Source organism: Schistosoma mansoni, chromosome 1 (assembly GCF_000237925.1).
Source record: "Schistosoma mansoni strain Puerto Rico chromosome 1, complete genome".
NCBI lineage: Eukaryota > Metazoa > Platyhelminthes > Trematoda > Strigeidida > Schistosomatidae > Schistosoma > Schistosoma mansoni.
The window spans coordinates 10,915,565-10,941,980 of NC_031495.1; the positions used below are offsets into that span (position 1 = coordinate 10,915,565).

General features: G+C 31.7%; 1 protein-coding gene across 1 annotated transcript in view; it reads right to left on the reverse strand.

Annotated features, from left to right (window-relative positions):
- The window catches only part of Smp_079260 (putative lim homeobox protein), a gene marked incomplete at both ends in the record, with an annotated part of 34,188 nt that extends 8,777 nt beyond the window's left edge, over nt 1-25,411 (reverse strand). The window contains 4 exons of the mRNA XM_018793247.1: nt 2,127-2,266; nt 3,354-3,467; nt 3,813-4,564; nt 24,741-25,411. Of these exons, the coding sequence (XP_018647779.1) occupies nt 2,127-2,266; nt 3,354-3,467; nt 3,813-4,564; nt 24,741-25,411 (1,677 nt within the window). The remainder of the gene's footprint in view (nt 1-2,126; nt 2,267-3,353; nt 3,468-3,812; nt 4,565-24,740) is intronic.
- Between the last annotated feature and the right edge of the window lie 1,005 nt (nt 25,412-26,416).

Below are 26,416 nucleotides of genomic sequence, written 5' to 3' on the forward strand. Positions count from 1 at the left end.
TGATGATGGTGAAGTTGTCGAGCATTCACTCGGATGTAAGGATATAGGCTAGTAGAGTAGTTATGATCACGAATTTTTGTATGGCATTCGGTTGATCGGGGGGAGGAATCGTGAAACGCTGACGGTCACTATCCATCTTTACTTATAATTTAACAAGAAGTTATTTGTTTTAAATTTATATGTAAATATCAGACAAACAAATCAGCATGAACTTCTGTGGAAGTAATTTTCAAAAAAGATTAATTTCAAGATGTACTGTAAATGTTCACTTTATTTTTATGGACAAATTGATGAAATAGTTATAAGATTACTTTTAGGCTTAATATTTTGTCAAGTTCATTTCGATCAAATCAGAGAACAAACTCTTTAAAAGATATTTAAGAACAAGATTTATGCTGTTATTATTATTATTACTGATCAGAATATCAATGTTGGGAAAAGTTTGTATCTTTTTTACAGTGTTCACTTGGTAATCACTTTCACTTGTTAGAAAGAATGTAATAATAAACCAATTCAAACTTGTTCATTTTCAAATATCTATTGTAAGTGTAATAACTTTTACACTTATGTAAGTTATTGCAAAAATGGTTAAGATTTAATTACAGGAAATAAATAGATAGTACTTTTCTATTATTATTTACAATTACTAGATAGTTGTCATGATCACAGTCAGTGTAAGATTAATTTTTCAATGAGTAAGACATTAATTTACGGTCGACCTTCGAGCGTTATTAAAGTGGCCTTCAGAAACATCAACCACTTACTAGGTTCAGAATGGAGTTTTTTTACAAATGGTGTTAGTAATAATTTCGTATGGATGAACGAATTTCGCTCAACAATCATTGAGTCGATATCTTAAATCTGATTGATTTATCCATAAATAATTGTCCCGCTTCTTTTGGACACAAAATAATTAAATTTTGAGAAGTCAAGAATATCAGTGAGCGAATTTATGGAGATTGTAGTATTTTCAAAGTTGAATTCACGAGTCGATCTAAGCTAAACAACGCTTAAAAATCTGGAAGCATTGTACAGCCGTTCCGTCCTATTATGGCACTATTCACAAGTGCGTATCCACGATCCCGTACACTCAATTCGAAACCAGAAATTTCGATTTCGCGCACGAACGCTTAACCTCCAAACCACTGGGCCTACATCCAATAATGTCAGTTTCTAATTTGAATCGATCCATGATTTTGCACAACCGTTCATCGATTGTCTGAGGTGGATAACTGTTTTCACGGAATATGGATTGGACTGTACTGGTCATGGCTTCTCATTAAAGTTGCAAGAAACCATTTTGAAGCTATTGACTAGTAATCAGGATTGTGGATGCTCAGTGTTGGAGTTCTTTGCTATGAGGAAACGGCCATCTAGTGCTTCCAGGTTTCCAATGGTGGTTTAGCTTAGATCAACTAGTGAAATCATGATTATTTTATAAAGTAATGTGAAGACGAAACTAGTCTCAGTTGTAAGGAATATGAAGAACTTTGAACTAGATGATTAGTTGAAAAAATTTATATACTTTCTTTTGATATCTTTTCAGCTTTTTTTCAATCTTTTTTTACAGAAAACTACAAAATGAACTGATAAAAATAGGATCAAGTCTGCTCATGAGCAGGACGTTTGACAATACAACACCTTATAATGAATAGTTCTCTAAATATCATAGCTAACAAGAGCTAAGCTGAACAACAATTAACTTCATCACGGCAAACTGAACAACTATTTCATTTCAGTTTAGAAGATGGACATTAACATCACTGATTAACTTCAACATGAATCTTCTATAAGCTGCCATAAAATGACATAACTAATGACTGAATGAAAGTTTACAAATTCGAATTTCTTTTAAAGCGAAACTCAATACTTAAAAGTGAGTTTATTTGTGCTAACAATTAAAATGATTTCTATGTACTGAAAGTGTTTTTATTCCAATAATGTTGTTTACATAGATGAGATAACTGATCAACAGGTCCCTGTTTCTGGTGCCTCTTGCATACATTATTATATATAACTCCCTCCAATATATCCAATTTAAAAAGCTATCAAATCTAATACAATTATTACCCATTTGCATAAAAAAACATGGCAAAATATGACACACACAAAAATGGTTAGCCTACCTGTAGAACACGTTTTGACAATCCTGTCTTCTCTGTTAATACCTTTAAATCTTTAACATCAGGATTATGGTTTATATTGAAATAAGCTTTCATTGTCCTCAATTGATGATGTTTTAAAAGATGTACGCATACGTTTTTGTCTGGTAGTAATGCCTAGATAAAAATTGGTCCCACTGTTGAAACAGTCGTTCTCTATATTTAAAATAAGAATCAAAAAAAATATTGACTAGGAAAGTAAAATGCATAAATTTAAATATAAGTCCAACTGCTCGTCAGTTGTGAATAAGCCGTGGTAACAGCCAAGACATTTCTATAGAATTTTGTTGGCCAGTGAAAATAGTTTATCCTACCTTTTTGGACAATCCTGTGTAATTTTCTTGTAGCTTGATAAACTATTGATACTGCTACTTATTACAACTATGGAACAAGTGCTCCTTTGTATTTGTTATAACGGAATAAAACTGATATAGCTCGATATAGGAATTAGTACAAAACTAAAGGATGCATTAAATGTCATCTTAAAAGGGACCAGTGTCGTCAAAAATTGCAATGGGATATGTGTCATTTTTAGATATCCGGTCGAAAGTTAAATTGGAATATGTCGAACTAAGAGTAGTTGACATTAATTAATCAATAATTTAATGTATGTATGTAATTGATAAGCTAACCATCTTAACTAACGAATGTAATTTAATTACTGTTACATTTTCGATTCTCGGAAATTTTGTTTAATGTAAAATATCTAAAAGTCATCAGAAGGTTACTCTACATTTTCTGGTCAATAAACGTAAACCAGGGTTGAGAAGTAGATTAATACATCGATTGCCGTTTGGAAACTAATTTGTATATGTAACACACTGGAGAAGAGAATTGGCTGATAGTAGACTATTTCAATTACTATTCAAAGAGGAGAACAAGTGAAACTCAAATGTCACACCTTTATAATGAATCCTAATGAACTCTAAATCAGTTCCATGGATTTCTATTAACATATCTTTTTACTTTTTGTCGATTCATATCTTAAGTAACTTGTATAAAGATTAGATAGTAGTGTGCATTCAAGATCACCTATGTTTTTATATTGAATTTACAATTAGCCTATGGATACATCATTTTATTAAAACATCATTCATTACTCTGAAAAAGTTAGTAATAAATGTCAAGACAGTTTACCATCATTTATTCCAAAATGAATCAATTAATAAATAAGTCAATGTTTAAACTAACCAAAAACTTGATGTATACCACTTCGACGTTTACGATTTCTTTTCTGTTGTTGTACATGTTGAATTAAAACATTTGAATCAATTGATTTATTAAGTTCTAACGGGTTTTTCGTATCTATAAAATCAACTAGTGTTGAGGGATTATTATTAGATAATAGTGATGAATAATTCAACGGAGAAACATCCAAATGTTTATGCATAAATCTGGTTCCTGATGAAGGTGGAGATGATGACGATAATGATGATGGATTATGTGGTGGAAGTGATAAAAGGGGTGCTGAAATGTTTGAGAAAGTAGGTGTGCAGGCTGAAGTAAATGGTATGCTGCAGCATGCAGAAGAGGGATATGATGATATTGACTTCAAAGATGTACAGAGTGGAAGGACAGAAGGTGAATGAGACGAAGACGACAAAGGACAAGAAGAGCATGAAGTTTCGTGTAAAGAAGATAGCCTCTCACTTGAAGAATCACTTTCTAGTTTACGTAACGGCTGATTGAAAAGATTACACGGTGAATATGATGAGTTATCTTGTAGTAAATGATGGGATAATGGTGGCAAATAATGAATTGGTTTATGGGATAAACAATTGGGCAGTAATTCGATTGCTGAACTGTCTTTACCAATCAAGGGAATAGAATATGAGTTAAATCGACTGTATTTTTCATCCTTATGTTTATCAATAACACTGCTGACTGATGATTTCGGTTGCTGTTTATTTACTCCATAATCAATAAGATTCAGTTTGTTACCATGTTCTAGGAAGTCTGTTCGAGATGAGGATTCTGTTGGTAAGTCTTCAATGTCAGGGTCGGTATCACGAATTGATAGAACATCACTAGCGTGAACAAAGTTTAAATTTGTATTTCCATCAGCTGAATAAATCTGGCCACTCAGTTCTTTTAATTTTCCGGGATCTCTATGATCACTCTCTCTTAAACATTTTATGCCTTCACATAGATCTGTACAACTTAGGAATGAGTCCAGTTGATGATGATGAGATTGCTGATAGTGTTCCCAACATATCGGTTGATGACTAACGTTATCCAACTCATATCGATCACCACATTTCATTATACGATGACAAATATTGCAGCAAAAGCAATCAGAATGAAATATTAATTGATTTATTGATCGTACTATTAATTCATTTGAACTGATTAATTGCTTACAGTATGTGCAAACAGGTCTAGATTTGAATGATCCGAAAATTCTGTAGAAATAATTTCAAGTAAAATATATGTTAAAGGTACTTAAGAACGTGGAAATACTTAAAAATGGAAAAAATTCTGTGAACATCAACAAAACATTATTTTTAGTTTAAAAGATTTGTGGAGAATGTCGAATTCTATTGCCTATATTACGAGCTGACCTTAGTTAGACAACTATAGAAAATCGAGGACAGGACCCTCAGATCTCGCAGAGGGCTCTTAAATTTCAGACTACTGAGGTGGAATCAGATGGATTATATTTCTAACTTCAATCGTTTCATGACATTGCGCGATATTAGGTGACCGCCTCACAACCGGTGTGATTGAATCCAACTGGTTCCAACTCCTCAATAGAACTTCGAGAATTACTACTAGAAATAAGTGACTAGTAAGCAATATGTGAGGAATACAACCTATGAATTAAACTTCAGTTAAACTTTGATACTCAGCTCACTTGTAGCTTTTACTTCAAGATATTCCTGAAGTTCTAGTGTGGATCCGTACCTACTAGAGCTCGAGCATGTCAAGAGGGATACAATTGTTAATAATGATATTAGATGATCATCATGTTAAAACACTTCTCCCTTCACATTCTAAGTAGACTTCCGACTATGTCCTAAATACAGTAATAATAATTGTTATCTCGATACCAATCAAATGAATAGGTATTTAATAGTTTTATATTGCTTTAATCCCAATGTTTTGAACAACCTGACTTTTTTTGAAAGGTCATAAACTGTTTAACTATATAATATAAAAATGGGAAGTACATGATCAACATTAATGGGATCTAAAGCTTAAGCATTTACTGTGAAATCTAAAAAGTATTGAGTTATGTCCTTGATTAAGTAATGGATTCATAATCATCAGAATTCTCATGCTAGAATAAAACAATTGTCTCATGCTTCTTGATTTTCAATGGTTTTCTAAGATTAGTTCATAGTATAAACTATAAAAATATTTTACTCATTTTTACTCTATTTTCATATAGTAGATAATTGAATTTTTTAATGAAGTAAACTTTCTCTTAAATAATTTCCATTTTGTTTCTAATATAGTTCCTTTTTAAAGAAAGGGATTCTGGTAGCAAATTCAATATAATTTTAATAGTTGAGATCGTGAATCAATTGAATCTAGACCACCATGGGAAACCTGGAAGAAGTGAACGGCTGTTTCGTCCTATTGTGCGACTCCTCAGAAGTGTGCATCCACGATCCCGCCTCGCGAGATTCGAACCTAGGACCTATCAGTCTCGCTCGCGAGCGCTTAACGTCTAGACCACTGAGTCGGCCGGCATCCAACGGTGTTAATGTTTAACTTGAATCGATACATGATCTTGGACAACCGTTCATCGATTGTCTGAGGTGGATAACTGTTTCCATAGAATACGTATTGAACTGTACCGGTCATGGCTTCTCATTAAAATTGCGGGAAATTCATTTTGAAGCTGGTCACTAGTAATCAGGATTGTGGATGCTCAGTGTTGGAGTTCTATGCTATGAGGAAACGGCCATCTAGTGCTTCCAGGTTTCTAATGGTGGTCTAGCTCAGATTGACTTGTGAATTCAACTTTGAAAATGCTACAATCTCCACTAATCTCCATTCTGATAGTTATCAAATTATATTTCAGTAAGTTAAAGAATTTTCGAAATTCGGATTTTCTGAAATATAGGTAGTAATTATTTTATGTTTATTCTGATGGATTTTTAAAACATTCGAATTAAAGTAACTTGAGCAGATATTATTTACGTAAACTTTGAAATAAACCCTCATATTACGAATAAAAGTGCTTTCTGATCTATGATGTTTATCTAACTAAGATTAATTCGTAATTTTAATGACAGAATTCAGCAGTCTCCACAAACTCTTAACGTCTGGGGATAAACTCCACGTTTCAAAGTCATCTAAGTGTATCGTAGTCAGTAATTGTGGTTATGTTTTCGTTTATTTAGTCACTCAGTTATGGATATTTTGGAATTAAATTGAGATATGACTTTTGCTATTTTTTGTAATTTTTCTTCCATCATGGCAAACTGCCTTACATTTGACACGTCCGTAAGATGATGGAGTGATGTTTTCGTAATAGAAAATTTTACATTTTCCACGTAAGCCAGCAAGAACGATGGATAATAAAACATGCCTTCCAGTATGAATCACGATAGTGTAGATAATAATTTCCGCTTCATTTTGGTTGGTTGCCAGGTGTAAGGTCAAAATTGCGAATGAGAGTGGAGTTTATCTTCAACCACTCCTTACGCTAATGAAAATTCTGATGTCAGAATTTCACGATAGCCCAAAAAATTTAGTATTATAGATAAATGTTATTTTAGGCCGAATTTCAACTGACTGACTCTAGGATTACAGCAACATAACTTCTGACAGTTAAATATTATATAATAATCCATACTGTAGGATTCATTGACTTATTACAAAACTTGGTTATTAGAAAAATCTAATTCATTGACATTCCACTTAGGAATCTATGCGATTAGAACTTTAATTAAAGTTAGTTTATTTGTTCAGTGATTAATTCGGTTGCATAAGGCAATAGAACAGTCAACAAAACTTGACTTCTTAAATCCCACTGTATTTATCGTTTCGAATTGATTGTTCTAAAGTAATTATTTATGCATATCTATACTACGTTACTGATATACCTCTAAAATAATAGTTTGTGTTCTTTGAAGTATTTATTTAATAAACATATGTATATATTTATATCATCTGTACTACAACATCAGTGAAGACATATCTCAGTGAAAATCAACCACTGTAATACTAACAAAATAAATATAATAATAGACACTTCAATCCACTTTGATTGGTGGATTCAATCTTCTTTTTTTGCCACTCCCACTTTCAAATCCATTCCATACAACATCTTCTTAATCGTCATCTTCAATTCTGTTAGTTGTTGTTAGAAAACACTTTTGTAACACCATTTCGACTTAAATATTAGACTATGCATATATATATAGAGAGAGAGAGACTAATGCCTTTAGGGTAAATCACATGAAAAATGTTTTGATATTTTATGTATAAACCTTAATTATTGTTCTTCTTCTTCTATACATAATGAAAGAAAACGTCTATTTCAGATCCTCACAATTACAAAAAAAGGAAGAAATAAAATTTCAAGATTAATAACAACAATGACCAAAGTTGTATGGAAGGGTGAATGTTGAAAAAAAAGGCAACAAACAGAGAAAGTTTATTAATTCTACGAAATAGAATATGGGCGAAGGGAAATCATCTACAAAAAAAAAAAGAAATTCATTGTTGTTTTCATTAAATCATGTTTATATTGTTGACATGTGTACATATTATCAACATCATCATCATCATCATACAGACTCCCCATGGTGAGTTGAGTGAGATCCACTAATGAGGGATTAGTTTTTGAAAAAATAAAAAGCAGTAAATAATTAATGTATATTCGAATAGACGAAAATTTTAAGTAGATTATTAAGCATGGAATACAGTAAGTAGGTTTTCTTTGTTGATTATTTTGATGATGAAAATAAATAAAAAAATAATGTTTGTTTGTAAATGAAAGATACATCATTAGTCATATGAATTTATCATTAACTAAAGAAAAAAATGTGTTCCAATTGAATTTTTCAGATTATGATTAGGTATATTGAATGTTAGTTAACATAGAAATATATGTGGAAACAAAAATATTCTCATCTATTTACTTACTGTTTAAAGATCAATTTTAAATCATTTGACCGATAGTTATTTGATTTTTTTTGTTTTTTGTTTTTTAGTAGGAAAAAAAATTATTTTTTTATTGTTGAATTGAACCGAAAAGTTATCAAAATTAAATCAAGTGTAAAAAATTTTTTTTAAACATTATACATAACTACAAATTATGATTACCATGTTAAGGTACATATTAACATACATCGTTTTATATCCACACAGGATTTATGAAGATATAGATATGTGTGTATGTGTTCATGCATCAGTGTGCATATAAACACAAGGGATTATTATTGAATTAAGAATATTGTTTTCATTTGTTATATAATAGTTAAATCAATGTTCTATTAGATATTCTTGTATTTTCATAGTTGAAATCATGAATCAATTGAAGCTAGACCACCATGGAAAACCTGAAAGTACTGGATAGCCAACTCGTCCTATTGTGGGACTCCTTACTAGTGTGCATCCACGATCCTGTCTCACGAGATTCGAACCCAGTCATGCGCCAAAGTACTTAACCGATAGACAGAGTTCTAGTGGGAAGCAGTGACCAGTGGAGTTCAATCATTCTGTTGCGAGATATCAACTCACTGAAGACAATTGATGAACGGTTGATCAAACTTCGTGGATTGGTTGAAATTAGACATTAACACCGTTGGATGCCGGCCGGCTCAGTGGTTTATTGGTTAAGTGCTCTGGCGCGAGACTGATAGGTACAGGGTTCGAATCCCGTGAGGCGGGATCGTGGATGGGCACTGCTGAGGAGTCCCATGATGGGACGAAACGGCCATCCAGCTCTTCCAAGTTTTCCATGGTGGTCTAGCTCTAATAGACTCATGTTTTCAACTATGAAAATACTGAAATCTCTACAAAACCTCTTCATATATTCTTGTGTTTATTTTGATAAATGATTATGTATAATGAAAACAATGATACTCGTAAAAACAGATTTCTTTGTTTTTATTAACTTTACTTACAATTTTTGTCAGTTTAAATGAAGAAAAATCAATGTAAATAAAACTACTGAAAAATATAATGATTGATGATAGACTACTTGTCTTTTAAGAGGAAAGGCAAATTTTTCTTTAATTTTTATTCATCTATTTATTACTCCATCATGTTAACTAATTGACTGATGTGATCTTATAGAAAAATACTTTTTTTATATAAATTACCCCCCCCTAAAAAACATTCATGTTTAATAGTTTTGACATTTCCCTATAATGATTGAACGATGAAAGTACTCTTAAAGACATTATATGTTACATTTACACTTTTTTTTAAATTTAAATGTGTTATAATTACGATTATGGTTATTGATGAAATAATGGAGTTTCTTCATATACAGAAATATATGAAAAATGTACTAATTAATTCATCATACTTTGTCATTTAATTTTTATTTGTTGTTCTTATAAAAAAAATTGAATCAAGGATCAAATAAACAAACATAATCACAATTGATTGATCATTGGGTGGTGATCAATGTCATGCGTGTCAAGTCCTTCTTAATGTTGATCGAATGCTACATCTCAGTCCTACAGGAGGTCGGTCGCGGTTCAAATAGCTCAGTGGTGACATCTCTGACTGTGAAGCTGGGTGATACAGGATCAGAGAGCACCAGTTCATTCAAGATTACAGGTACACCTTGCTGACGAGTACCAAGTAGCACAAAACCCGGGTCCAGGGTTTCCTGTTGACCAGTTCCAACCACCATCTTACAAACAAACATAAATTTGTTCATGAAAGAAATACTGCTATTACATTGATTAATAATTACAGTAAAATGAAGTTAGTTTGAAGTAAAGGATTTTCGAATTATTAATCTGGTTGTTCATTAATGATCGACTTATCTCAGATCACTTCATTCAACTAATATTTTATGAATAAGAGATGCTTATGTTCATCAGTACGAAACAATAGTTTATTGCAACATAGTTTTTTTAACCAAGCAAAGACATCTGGTTTGATAGCATCAATATCTTCATAATTTTGTAAAATTACCACTGACGTTCAGCCATCAGCTGAAAAGTAAATACCACAGAGAACTAAAGAGATTTTTTTCTCTTATTTTGGGACTATTTCTATCTGATCAGTGTTCAAAACTGCCTCAGATGAAGCTAATAACTTAATGCAATGAAGTAGACTCATGTTTATAGTTACTGACTTGCACAACGTTTGATTTCACAAGTTAAATTTTGTGAATTCTACTAAGAAGTCATGACTTATGAAGTTAGCAAAAGTGAAAATAAGCCACTATTTCTCATGATAAATACAATCCATAATGAACAAACTATATCCAGACAATATAATCCCTTTATCGAACCAAACGATAGGAATTAAATGAAATGTTCAGTCACAATAATTATTCAAATTACCCAGAGTGAACTTAATAAACAAATTCTAAACTCAAAACCAAACATAAGCTTTAGCCAAACTGTCAAACTATTGATTCCTTATCATGTAGCTGATGATTACATGGATTCCATCCACTGGCCACTATCTCTTTTAAACATAACTTTTACAATAACAGGATCATATTTTTTTTGTATAGTTGATTAGTTAGTAAGTACTTTGATGCAAAAATATTGAAAGAAATTATTTAAGGGTCATGACATTATGAAACATTTTTTCTAATCGTTGAAGCGAAGCTTAAAATTTATTATAATGAAACGAATGATTGGATGTAAAATATTCAGATGACCATTTATGATAGTCAAATGAATAATTTTACTGACATAACTGGTCGTGAATATCTAAATGTAAATAAATGCCAAAATACAAAACTGTTGATCATATGAAGATTTATTCATGGTTTATAGTTACTACGTTGACCCCGCTATTATGTGAAGTACATTAAAGGTTAATATGTCCTAAAATAACCTGTTTCAGAGTTATGACATTGTCAATCATGATTTTTTCTCATCGTCTATGATTCACCAAGTATTAGAAATCAAATGAAGTTGATAGTAAAAGGCTATTCTGTTAAATTAACTAGATTAGATAAAACACATTTTCTAAAATTCTTTACCCTAATTTTTTTCCCATTATCTTCAACTGTTTTCCAGCTTATGTTTATTCACGATAAACAGTTCATTCGAACAGATATTAGCTGACAAAAATGTTTTCCATATTATAACAATGTAGTACGTCATCTTGTAATCAAACTATATTTTAAACAGTAGTCGTTTAATTAGGAAAAACCAATTTATTGAACAATTTGTGAGCCCAAGTAGAACTCTAAAAGTAACTAATATAGAATTACTATAACATTTTATTCGAGGATATGTCAACTCATAAGTCATACTCTTTCCATTCTGCTGACTGTCTTTTATTTGACTGACTTACTCGTAATAATATAATTCTTTTTGTTTAAATGCCTTTGTTATAAATGGCGTACAGACAGTGTGGAGTAATTGAATTGTAAGATGCTTTTTACCAAGAGACAAAAGTGTAATAATTTCATCGTCATAAACTTAGTCAGCTACTTGTACTTTCGTTTACTACTTATGAGTAGTTTGATAGTAAATAATGAATTTCTAGACATAATTTGTTATCTATCCTCATTGATGACAGTTAATTCATGTCTCGTGTCGTATTCGAAAGCATTAGTAAACTATAGGGAAGGATAAACGTAAGATTGGTGAAATTGCTACGCAAAAATGTTGTTGATAATAAGAAATTTGATGTTATAAAACCTACGGGTTCTGAATATCCTCATAAGAACAAACATTCATTTACATCCAATTTTATTAATGTATTGACAATCTACATATAACCTGACTAAATGGCTGATAATACTACTGAATTCTACCCAAAGGCGTCTCTGAAGAATTATTTTGAGTTGGTCGATTATTTAAGTGATATGAATATCAAAGAAAAATAAATGTTATTTTAATGTACATTCCGTGTTCACATATGTACCTTTAAAAAAGACCATTGAAATAAAAGTCCTGTTCTTTCATGATTATACAGTTTAACAGTTAAGATATTCTGTGGAGATTCTAAGTAATTTATATATATATATATATATATAGTCCCTCATGAGGCGGGATCGTGGATGCTCACTTCTGAGGAGTCCCACAATAGGATGAAACGGCCGTCCAGTGCTTCCAGGTTTTCCATGGTGATCTAGCTTCAATTGACTCATGATTTCAACTATGAAAGTACTGAAATCTCCACAAAACCCCTTCAGATATATTTTTGGTTCATTCTATTGGTATAATTATCTAATTCATAAAGAAGACGTTGTATAATTGAATATAATTTCACTAAAATGATTGTGGATAATTTAGTACAATTGGGTGACAGATTATTTACCCCGTCATAATGTATCAGACGAATATGTCCTAGTAGTATTTATCTACCCTTTTAACAATACTATAACAGAGTATATTTGTTCTCAAATAATTCAGTAACACGAATTGTAAAGCTCTCAACACTTATGTGACAGTTAATTATACAAACTAATCTAAGTACCAATGTTTTTTAGCTTACTAACTATAATTCCTATTTCAACTTTATTCTAGTAAGACTGATTGCAGACAATGAATAATGAATTTCATCCAAATAGAATTATTGTACTCTTAATAGTTAAAAACAGATAATTCAAAAAGGAACAGGATACGAAAATGATCTTGTGCTCGTTTAGTAGGAAACGGGATCAATATATTAAGGAAATAAATATTCATGATCCGTTAGTCAATGTTTATCATTTCAGTATGTTTCTGTAAAGTAATGTAAAGGTTTTATTTTTAAATTATTAAGAGGAGTAGTTGAATATCTTTAGAATAAAATAAAATTGATCTTTCACAATTCTTAATATTTAGTAACTATATGCGTGATAGTAATTTTCTATGTTTTAAAAATTTAGTGAGTTCTACTACAATCCATGAATGGAAACAGTTCGATAGCCAATCATTTATTCTTGTAAGAATATGTATATATACTGATTTTTTTATGAATAACTAATATGAATTCAACTATTAAGAGCTAAATTGGTCATTAAGTTCCATAGTTACTAATTGTAAATGTTGTGATATTTTGATGCAGTGAGTGTGTATGATTGGTATGTTGCATTTAGATTTTAGTTAGATTGCATAAAAGCTATTTAAGTAATTACCATGTATAAGATAATCTATATGAGAATCAAGAAAAAATTTCTATGCATCATGATCATTTCTTGAATTCCAATTGTTTCATGTGTTGTTTTTTGTGTGTGGATAATTTCACATCGTAATCAGTCAGTCAACTACAACGTAGGACCAGGCACATATATGCATTGTCCAAGTTGTCATACCTCATTAGCACAACAAGATGAACACCGGATTCATAGAAGTAATTAATTTAGTGGTGGTAATATATAAAAGAAAGACTATATATGAGGATATAGTACAAGAAGAAAGACAGATATGAAGCAAATTTAATCTCAAGGAAGATAAAGAGTGTATACACCTGCGCCATTGTAATCACTTCGTAATAACAATTATTGATTTCTATTTTAAATAAACAGATCATTAGTTCAATTGAGAATGTAAACTATTTAAACGATATCTTTAAGCTTTAATATTTATTAGGAGGCCTTTCATCAATCCTACAGTTTATATTGAGATGTTCAATCATATTACTAAACAAAAGAACACACTTATGATAATAATAATTCATTCAGTAGATTTAAGTTTAGTTACCAACGTACATAGAATCAAACCATGGAAAGTGAAAAGATGCAATAAAAAAAGGGCAAGAAGTACACAGATTAATTAAATGAAAGGATTATAATGGAATCCCATTGTTTTTTTTTATATTTTAAACTTTCTCCCCACTTATCTTGTCACGATTTTTTTAAAAAGAAAAGGAAATTAATTATCTATAAAGTGTAGTTTTTTAGCTTTTTAGTGTCTTTTGTCAAAAGAGGAAAAAGGAAATACATTTCTTGGTTACATCTTTGCTTGTTGCTATGATTTATATTTACATCTAATTTATAGTTTTATAATCATACACCAAAATTTCATTAATAGTTTGATTGAATTAGATATTCTATCTAATCTTTTTGATATATTTAAGTACTAAGAAAAGTCTTGATGAAATGATTGTTTGAAGTGTTTTCTTTTCTTCTTTTTCCTCTTCTTCTTCTCCTTCTTCTTCATAGTTTCGATAACAACTGGTACACTAGTGAGTATTAAGTATTCATTTTCATTAAATTGTAAACGTTCTCAATAGTTTAGTGGGTTACTGATTAGTGTATTATAGTATATTATTTAATCCTTAGTTTAGTTCTGTCCACGAGTTGCTCAGTGTTACTAATAGTTAGATAAAAAAGATAATACGAATTCAAATATAACAAGAACAACGAACGTAACAGAATGACGTAGGTTTACTTATTTCTCTACGCTTGTTGTTCTTGCTTTAGTTAAAACTGTCAATGAGAAAATCTGTATGCACTATCAAAATGTTCAATAGTTGAGTGTAGTGAGCAGAAAACTGTAGATGACCGGGATTTGGCTCTATTGAGAAACATTAATTCCTTTGAAATTGCAACGATATCTTGCATATAATTATTAACAAACAGGATGCCTACTACATAGGAAGTTCGTGATGAGTTTTAAATTTTGTGGTCTACATCACAAAGTGATTTCAGTAAAGATCATCATGTTGTAGATTATCGTATTTAATCGAAATCTAAATAGTAGTCACCGTAATATAGTACTTATCTTATTTAGCGTTCAAAAAGCATCTACTATTGATTAAAAACTTTCTATTGACTTTATTAATACGAATAAAATGATAAACTTATGTGTTTATAAAATTGAGATCATGAGTCATTTGAAGCTAGACCACCATGGAAAACCTGGAAGCACCATATAAAATTACTAAATTCTCCACAAAACCCCCCTTCAGTTAAGTGTTTATAAGTTGTTTTAGTAACAATAATATCGTTTCATAATACACTGATGAAAAATATTAACTGTTCTTCTTTTAATAGGTCAGAAAGGGTTTTGTGGAGAATTTAGTATTTTCATAGTTGAAATCATGAGTCAATTGAAGCTAGACCACCTTGGAAAACCTGGAAGCACTGGACGGCCGTTTCATCCTTGGTTGAAGTTAGACATTAACACCGTTGGATGCCGGCTCAGTGGTCTGTCGGTCAAGTGCTCTGGCGCTAGACTGGTAGGTCCTGGGTTCGGATCTCGCGAGTACGTGGTCATGGATGCGCACTGCTGAGGGGTCCCATAATAGGACGAAACGGCCATCCAGTGCCTCCAGGTTCTCCATGATGGTCTAGCTTCAATTGACTCATGACTTTTTTTAATATTACAGTGAAACTTTATAACTAGCCGAAAACTCGAACAGATTATGTTATTCTAGTGATTTTCTTATCTGTTAAGAGTATTCTTCCCATGAACAGTTTAATTTATTGTTTCTTTGCTTAGAGAACAGGAAAACAATTAGCTAACTATTTCTACTTATAATATTCGGCTTATAATAATAAAATATTGTGAAAATACCTAAATGATGGTTATTAAAATTCTATAGGGTTTAATATATCCATTTATTTAACATAATAGAGGAAAATTGAGTTATCTTACTTGTCAGAGGACCAATTTTAGTTTAGTGGATTTATGATGACTATTGAATTTTATTGTTTACATCACATATCGACTTTAATTAGATAACCAAGAAGAAATGAACGCCTATCTCAGCCTAGTTTGAGACTTCTTACAAGTGCAACTATAACAGTAACCAAACTCATGATCTTCGGGTCTCTCGTTGAGCATTTAACCTTCAGCGCACTGAGTAGAGATCGAATAGTTCACATATATAACTTAAATTAATGTGCAATATTGCGAGAACACCTTCCTGTGCCACTGATGGATAATTATTTCATATTCGACCTGAGGATACTGGATTTGATCGTTAATTGTATCGCGAAGACCCAATTCTCATGGGTCCCACACTGGAACGAAACAGTCATTCAGTTAAACCTGGTTTCCGACTGCACTTTATCTGTGATTAATGTACGACGAACACAACCAATATATTTCAGTTTTATAAGAATGGTCATCCAGTTTTCAGAAATCTATTCTGTTCTGAGTTAATAGATAATTCTATTCTATTAATTACAGTTTATAGTTGGTCCTAAAATTACATCTAACTGGTTAGTCAATTATAATTTTCATAGTTTTAAATCACGTAATTAGTTGATACCAGGAAAAGTTTTCAAGAGTGTTACTGAACAGGATGAAAGATTCAGCCGACGCCCGACTTCGAGACCAACAGATCGGATCCCGTAAGTATTGGCCGTGCACAGACCAAATTGTGACACTATGTATTATTGTTGAACAATCAGCTGAATGAAACTGGTCACCATACCTCAACTTCCTTGACTGTGAGAATGTGTTTGACAGCGTGGATGGGAGAATATTATGGAAACTTCTTCGACACTATGAAGTGAGTAGCTGGGAAAACCGTTAACACCATCTAGAATTCATACGACAGACTACACTGCAAAGTGGTGCGTAGAGGAGAACAGACAAACGCATTCAAAATGAGGAATGGCTTGAAACAAGGCTACTTACTCTCACCGCCTCTCGTACTTCTGGTGGTTGACTGGATTATGAAGACCTATATATCTGATAGGAAGTACGGAATAAAACGGGCAGGTTGGATGCGACTAGACGATTTGGACTACGCAGATGACCTGGCCCTTTTATCCCATACACATCAACAAATGCAGGTCAAGACAAAAAGTGTGCCAGCAGCTTCTGCAGCAGTAGGCCTCAACATGCACAAGGTGAAAAGCAAGATCCTCAAATTCAACGTGGTGGACACCAATCCGGACACACTTGATGGATAAACTCTGGAACAAGTGGAATCCTTCATGCACATGGACGGCATCATCGATGAACAAGGAGGATCTAATGCAGGCGTAGAGGCAAGGATTGAAAAAGAAAGAATATCACTTCTACAGTTGAACAACATATATAACTCAAAACAACTGTCAACCAATATCAAAGACAGAACCTTCAAAACAGTTATATTGTATGAGGCTGAAACTTGGAGACTTACTATAGTCATCATCAAAAAAGTATAGGTATTCAAAAACACTTGTCCACAGAAGATACTGAATGTCCGGTGACCGGATACCATCAGCAACAACCTACTGTCGGAGAGAACAAACCAGATTACAGATGAAGTGGAAATTAGGAAAAGACGCTTTAGGTGGATAGGATATGCATTGTGGAAATCATTAGACTGTATCACGAGACAAGTCCTAACTTGTAATCCCTAATGGGAACGGAAAAGATGAAGAAAAAGGAAGATATTGCGTCTATCATTGGAGGCAGACATCAAAAGGATACACAGCAACTAGAAAAGAGTATCCGAGACAGAATTCGATAACGAATGTTGGTGGGCAGTCTATGCTCCTCCACAAGGGGTAACAGACGTGAGTAACTTATTATTAGCTTGATAAAATAGCTAGCCGTTCAGTGCATCCTAGTGCTGTGATTTTCAGGCTAAAATCAATTCATAATTTATAACTACAAAGATTATAATACTGACAAATTCAGATTATTTTTTCACTTTTTTTCGATCAATCAACAGTCATAACACTTCAAGTTCTCCCTCCGATCAAAACGTAGTCAATTTTTTGACATGTGTAATGTTTTTTTTCCATATTTATTCTTCTTTTATCCAATTTTTTTTGCCTTGATTAAAACAAACTAAACTGATTACATAATTATCAATGTGAAATGATGCAAATTAAAAAAAATTTTCAGCAGATAAATCAATAAAAAGAAAGCAAGGGTATCTAATATATCAATAGTAGTAATATATAAATAATATGAGTAGAATAACAAGAACAATAAGGATTATTCATGCTTAAGTAAATCTTATCTATATATATCTATCCTTACCGTACTTCAAAATGATTTCATATTATTATTATTATTATTATTATTACTTATCTCCATAAAAATGTCAACATGGAAATGTGCATGTCTTAAAGTATAACTTATTATAGGATAAAGAATTTCAATGATTAACATGGCAGGAATTGTACTTACATGATTATTTCACAAGTTTTAACCAAAGTATCATAAAGAAGCTTAAACAATATAAACATATATACTTAACTTGTATATATAATCATTTAAGTAGTATATGTATATAAGATGTAGAAAAAAAAACATCTATGAAATTTTCCCACTTCAAATTTTAAACAGACATAATGACAGATTAATTTTTGCATGTTACAAATCATCATAACAATGATAATAATGTTGACATTGAATAAATAAGAGGGGGGGGGGGGTAAAAACAATCATTAACAAAAAAATATATAGAAATTAAAAGAAAATAAATAAAAGAGGAGGAGGAGGAAATTGTTTTCATCACGCTATCTAATATGAGAGGAAAAATAAAGGGAAAAAAAAGAAAAGAAAAATGTGTTCAGTCAAGATTTGAAAAAGGGGTCAAATTTTTACCTTCTCTTTTCACTTTATTATTCAAGTGTTCCATTGAAATCAGTAGTATTGAAGTAGAATGATGAAAATGAGATAGAGAGAGGAAAAGATATAGGGAATCATTTATCATTTAGTTGATCGATTGATTGACCAAGCTTTATTTACTTTTAAGTAGGATATTAAGTAGTTATTTTAAAATTATCGAAGTGATAAACGTGAACAGTAGTGTCGAACTCTAATAATCAGAAGACACGTTTAAAGTAACTATATATTAAAAAAAAGGTTTGCCGGAAGTGCATTTTTCACAAGTAACTTCAATGGTTAAATAACGACTTATTTCATCTGATAAGTATTTGTAATATTGTAAATATACCAGTTAATTCATATCACTAACTGATCTCAGACAAATACTGCAAATCAGAAGTCAATAGACACTTATTTAGTCCTAGTACGGGACTCCTCAGCACTCATATCGATAACTGTATTTGACATCAAACCTTTAGGTCTAGCCTTGAATATTTAACAATAGGACCACTGAGATGGTATCCAGCAATTTTTATTACAAATTTCAACAATCCTCATGACTCTCAGTTTTAACAAAGTTGATACAAAGATTATCACTACGTTAAGGAAGCCATGGGATGGAATATTTTCAAATAAGAAGTTCTAATTAGCAACATCAGTTAATCAAGAGACAGTCTTTGCTTTTAATGATTAGTCGATATTTTTCTAGATCACTTAGGCTAAATAATATGACATCATTCATTCAGATAAATTAATGCTCGCTTCTTATTCATACATAACTGTAATATTCTATTTATCCCTAAACAACTGTGATTCATATTCAACTTCATTTCAATTTTTTGTTAATTCTCTTATATTATATCATACAAATTGTCACATCTGTAACTATATTTCCCAGTTCATTCAGTTACCGTTTAATAACTTTGAATGTTATCCACTTTATCCATGTCATCTTTCACTTACCTTGTCAACCATTTGTAATTGTAATAATGTTTACGTCTGAATCAGTAACATAATTATTAAACAGAATACCACTTGATTGGTATTGACTTTATTACTATTATTATCGAACGTATATGATAAAAATCTAATTGAAGATAAATAGTTCTTCACTCCTTTTTTCCCGTTCCTCTCAAAAAGTCATGTTAGCAATTAGTAATTGTAAGAATATACGTCTATTCTTTTGGACTATATTTCTAATAATATTGTTTTATTATGCTTTCTCAATTCCCTTAGTTATCAGTAAGAAATATCTACCATTACAAAAGAAATTCATTCAATGAAATCGAAGATTTATCATAATGACATTGATTACCACCTAAAACACATAGCTCAATTATAAAAAAAATATACCTCTAATAGCATTTCTACATGTAGAATTGATCAATAAAATTATAATTGTTGTTAGAATAGTCACTTGTATTAAATTGACTAGGTATTGTTTGGTTGAATCTTCTCATTGATGTTTAGGACTGTAATTGATCAGTCTCTTATTGGCGTATGTGCATACTGCTTCGATATAGCCTTAATTCACAAGCACTTGTATTGACTTAAACACTCATGAAATATACTTCAAAGTCTTCTGAAAGACTGTACTTGTAAACATATAAGCTCGTACATAATATTATGTATAATATAAAAATTAAGTTAACTGGAAGCATCTATTTTTGTTAATAATACAGTGCGTTTAAGAGCGAAGAATTCCACTTGGTTTCTCTTCTCGCTATTTCTTAACTAACTTCGTTTATTGCATGTATGTTTACATTTTTTATTTTTGTATTTTGTTGTTTCACACGGATGCATACATATTCTAGTTACCTGGGGCTACTTTGTAAACATACATCAATATAAACGTACACATAAACTGAGAGGGGGAGAGAAAAGTAATGAGTTAGTGTCTATCTTTTATTATTATTATTATTAACGGACTTTCATTTGTTGTCCCCTGATTTAAGACTTTTTGATCCCGGTTTAAACGTTTGTAGTCATTTTGTCATCATCGCTTTTGTTGATGCATGAAGTTTGACTTAATTAGTGTTTATATGTACATAATCAGTTTACTTATCATGTATTAAATTTAGCCATTGGGTATATTTTTTAAAAATAATTCTCTCTAGAGATCATAATCAAACTTAAACTATGTTTACGTATATTTAGTATATGGAAACAATGAATAACTGAAATGGAGGAATTTGTAATACATATGTTCACATGTATCATTATTATATACTTATCACTTTAAATTAAACATTTAAAATAACGCGGTACATTTTTAGTGAATATCAATTGAACTGTATACCAAAACATTTCGTCACCTACACCAAAGGTCATCAACACTGAAATTTGACCTAAAACTATGTGATTTCAATGACACGTGGCTAATAAGAAAGTTGTGAGCTAGTAGCCATATCCAACATTTGTTAGTTCAATCTCTTAATATATAGGACAACTTTCCCAAATATTTGTTTACATTGAAAACAAAATTGGCGGTGACTTTTAAGTATTTCTTCTTTTTTTGTTATTATATATACTATATAAATCAGTGACATAAAGGTATCTGATGACTGGTATTGCGTAAGGAAGCAACTTATTGTTCTTTATTGAAGCTTGTAGCTAAATTGATGAAATCAAGAAATATGATTATATTAATTACATTGGATAATGAATGTCCGTTTGTTTATTAAAAGTAACGGTTCATTTTAAGCTATTGGAAAATGACGGTATTGTCTATTGTATAATAGACTGAGCGTTGTGAATTACCTATTGCTTGATAGAATGATATTGTCAAATAGCGTGACTAAAACATGCACTGACTAATGCACGTATTATTGTAATTCATAGCAAATTATTTGTGTGCAGACAATATGTCATACGCTCATTAAATCAACTATCAGTTTGAGTAGTATCGTCTCTTCTCAGTACAAATTAGCGAAGTATTTGAGAAGAGTTAAAGAATAAAGGAAAGAATAAACTAATTGGAACAGCAATAACAATAACAAGATATGCAACAAGAAGTATATTACTAGAGGATACTATCAGCAACAGCGTTTTATGGGAGAGGACAAACCAGCTTCCAGCTGAAGAGGAAATTAAGAGAAGACGTTCGAAGTGGATAGGATATACATTAAGGAAATCACCAATGTGCATTACAAGGCAAGCCCTAACTTGGAATGCGGAAGGGAAGCGGAATAGAGGAGGGCCAAAGAACACATTACGACGGGAGATTGAAGCAGATATGAAAAGGATGAATGTTAACTGCAAAGAACTGGAAAGGAAGGCTCAGGACAGAGTTGGATGGAGAATGCTGGTGAGCGGCCTATGCTCCTTCACGAGGGGTAACAGGCGTGAGCAAGTAACGTAAAGTATATTACTAGAAGTTATGAAAAAGCCTATTCTTATAGAAGTCAATATGTAAAAGTATTATACTACTTATAAGTATGTCTTATACTATTTCTTCGTAGTCTCATTCTCAAAAAACACACTCTGTATTTATGAAATAAAAGCTGTGAATCCTATGAAAGTTTGGTATATCGATTTAAAGTTCATTACTGCTATAGAATAGTTTGATATTATTAACTACCAATAATCATGAAATCATTATTTTGATTCTTTATATATTCATTTGCAATTATTATAAATATTTATTAAAAGTTCATTCCATTCATTAATTTTCAGACATTACTCTATATGATATAGAAATTTTTTTATAATGTTCATTATAAGTTAGATTAGATCTGAAGATCTATATATCATTTATTATTTCAATGCAATTCGTTATTTTCAAAGAAATTCAGAGTTTCCATGATATTCTTATTTGAAACTTGTTAATTAATTCCAACTATATGTCCGAGCTTATGATAATGTTTTGACTAGAATTCTAATTTATACATTCAAATGTGAAAGCATCATAAACTAGGTGGATTTTGTTTAACTTACTAGGATAATGGTTAAGAATATAGATTTAGAAGTGTTGGCTTCGATAAGTCAAATATTAGAAACTTGAAATGTTAACAGATACATCTTGTGGAATTAATTTTGTTGTTTCTTGAGTTTACATCTTCAATTGACCACTTTTGATTAATTTAAGATAGTAAACTTCGAATTGGTTTCAAATGTGTAATTCTTGTAATAAAATTATATAAACCCTACGGATTTTGATTACAAATATTAGGCGTTCGTGCGTGAGACCGAAGGTTCTGTGTTCGAATCTCATATGTGGGATTGTGGATGCATACTGCTCTGGAGTCCCATACTAGGATGAAACGGACGTTCAGTGCTTCTAGGTTTTCAATGGTGGCTCAATATCGATTGATTCATGATCTCAATCAAATACAAATGTTTATTATGAATCTGTTTAACAGTGGTACTTAGTTGTATCGCTATGATTTTTTTTTACTTAATTAAACAAATGATTTACCTATCATTTATAGTAAAATATTTATGTTATTTTGACTTTTCTCATAACAATAAACAAAGAAATTTCGAAATCATTTGTCAAATGTGAAAAAAGTTACTGTTTACTGAAAGCGTTTGATTTGATCACCGTTTTTAGGAATGGAAAATAAATATAAACAGTACTACTCTGTGTATATTAGTATTACTTAATAAACTAGTTCTCTGAATTTTAATCAACCATGAAATTTAGATAAGTTTAGTCTTTAATACATTTTAAAGTTGAATTCATGAGTCAATTAAAGCTAGACCACCATGGAAAACCTGGAAGCATTGGACGACCATTTCGTCCTATTGCAAAACTCCTCAGCAATGCGCATCCACTACTCCGCACGCGAGGTTCAAAATCGGGACTTTTGGTTTCGCGTGCGTCAACACTTAACCTCTAGAACAATAAGCAGGCATCCGATGGTGTTCATGTATAATTTGAACCAATTGATTTTATTTCTAAACGTTCAACTAACTGCCTTAACGAATGTTTTAATTCAGAATTATAAATACTCATCAATTAAGGATTAAAAGTAATTATTTATTTAAATCAGCCGACGTTTTTGCAAACTGGATTTTATTTAGAATATATAAATTTAGTATCTAATAAAAAAACGGACTGATGATTCTGGTTGTTTATTTTTAATATTCAAATACAATATCCAGTTTTTCTACATTTTCATTAATTATTCGATTAAAGTGAAACTATGCTGAAAGTATATTTGAGTATTGATTAAAGATCATAGATTAAAATCAAAGTATCATAAGTTGAAGATTGTACAGTTAGATTCAAATCAACTTCTCTTTAAACATGAAACATGAAAATAGATTATGTAATTAATGAAGATATTTACAAGCTAACTAAATGAATTATGTAAATGATATTACATTTAAATGGTTTATCTAAATTGCAGTAACCTAGGCTACTTCTTGTCTATTTATCATACTACATTGAATTAAGCAAAGACAGGTAGCGTCTAGCAGTGGAATCCAGAACGCGCGTTTCGTCCTATCTGGGACTCGTCAGTTGGATGTACCTGCATCTCAGAGTTGATGTTCACTCTGTGACTCGAATCCAGTACCGTTTGCTTTAAACGCCATCGCGTTATCCACTCAGCTACTGAATCCTGATAGCCACTTACTTGTGCAATGGGGTGAAGTTTAAATTCATTTAGTATTACTTGTTTGAATCGAAAGGTACTGGGTTCGCGTTCCAGAGTGAACATCAACTCTGAGATGCAGGTACATCCAGCTGACGAGTCCCAAATAGGACGAAACGCGCGTCAAACTGGATTCCACTGCTAGCCACCATCTATCTTTGCTTACAATGCTTGAGAGTTAAGGCCATATCAAGACAATACGCACAGGATGCACATATGGCCAATAAGAGATTGACCAGTTGCAGCCCTAAGTATCAATGGGAAGATTCAAACAAGTAATACTAAGTGAATTAAACTACATTGAATTAGTTTGCAAATAATCATATTATAAACAACTCAGTAACTGAATGAAATAAATAAAGTTTCATTAAATAACTTACTGTTCATAATCTTTTCGACAATAAATTTGTCCATATCTATTAAAACAACTTGTCTCTTTATCTAAACATTTACCACATGTATTACAATTTAAACAATTCATATGCCATAATTGTCCATCAGATAATCCAAGATAAATTTTTTCATAAATTGGTTGATTACATCCAGTACAATCTTTAATTAATTTTTGATAAGTTTTTGTTCTTTTTATTATTGATTTATTAGATTCATTAGATTGTGTTTTAATTAAGGGATCCATTGTTGTAGTAGAAGTCGATGGAGTATTTGTCTCGATTGTTGATATTGAATGTATATGATTATCTGTTAGCTGATGTGTAGATAATAATGGTAATTTATATTTATTAGGGTATAATTGAAAGTTAATATTATGGATGTCATTTTCTTGAATTATTTCCATATTTGATAATTTTCGAACTGTTATTGATGATAATGGGAGTGATGATGAAAGATTAGGTGAGTTGGTCGGTAAAGAAGTACCTGTTGATGAGAAATTTTTCATTGAAAATGGAAATTGTTCAAATAATGAAGTTGAATATATATCAGATATGAAATTATTCATTAAATTATTTTGATTATCATCTACAAATTGTTTATTAGATGAATAAGGGTGAGAAGAAATGGAAGAGTCTAAGACTGTATATTCTGTTGACATTCTAATTATGCTTTAATTATTCACTAGATAAAATAAGAATAAATAAGAAAAGGGAATGAAATAAAGTATGAAATAAATTTGTCTGGTTGGTTCTTTTAAAACTTACTAAATTAGATTGATATCATGAATAGATCAGTGTTAGACCACCATTGAAAACCTGGAAACACTGGACGGCCACTTCGTCCTAGTATTTATTTATTTATTTATTTAAACATATAAATATTGGTACAAAGGGGCACCAGATATATATGTGCCACACAAATCTCTTGTGATTTGCGTGAGGGCTGTGATACTACCCAGGTGCCAAAACTGAAGCAGTCGGTTTTCTTAGTTGACTACACCCAGAGCCTTTGATCTAAAGGTCTGATCTATAAGGCAGTGGAGCATCGTGAGGAGATGCAATCCCATGGTAGGCGGTGACCAACGATTGATTCATATGCCATTTGTTCCTTCAGGATACTGGAGCCCATGTGCACCATTGGTTTGGAATTAGGGTTTTCCAACTCCCCTAGGTGGAATTTCTGTGTCCACCAACCCGGTTAAAGCGCCGAACATTCGCTTTTCGTCCTCTCAATTTCATAAACAACAGTAATGGCACGAGAAGGCAGTGAGTTGGACTTCCCTGGCGGAGGCTATACACGCGTGACCACGTGAGAGGATTTCGAGAGGGAGAGCGGACTCTCCCCACTCTCGGTCGTAGCAGGGCATTTGGGGGCGTCCTAGTACGGGACTCCCCAGTAGTGCGCATCCACAATCTTGTACGCGAGATTCTGAATCAGAACCTTCGGTCTTGCGTGAGTCAACACTTAACCCCTAGACCACTGAGCCGGCATCCAACGATATTAATATCTAACTCCAACTAATCCACTATATTACTCGACTGTCCTCCATTGTATTTAGTCAATAATTGCTTCACACCAGACATGGCTGAACTCCACTGCTCACAACTTCTCACTAGAACTTCAAGAAATCCATCTTGAAGCTAATCACTAGTAAGCATATGAT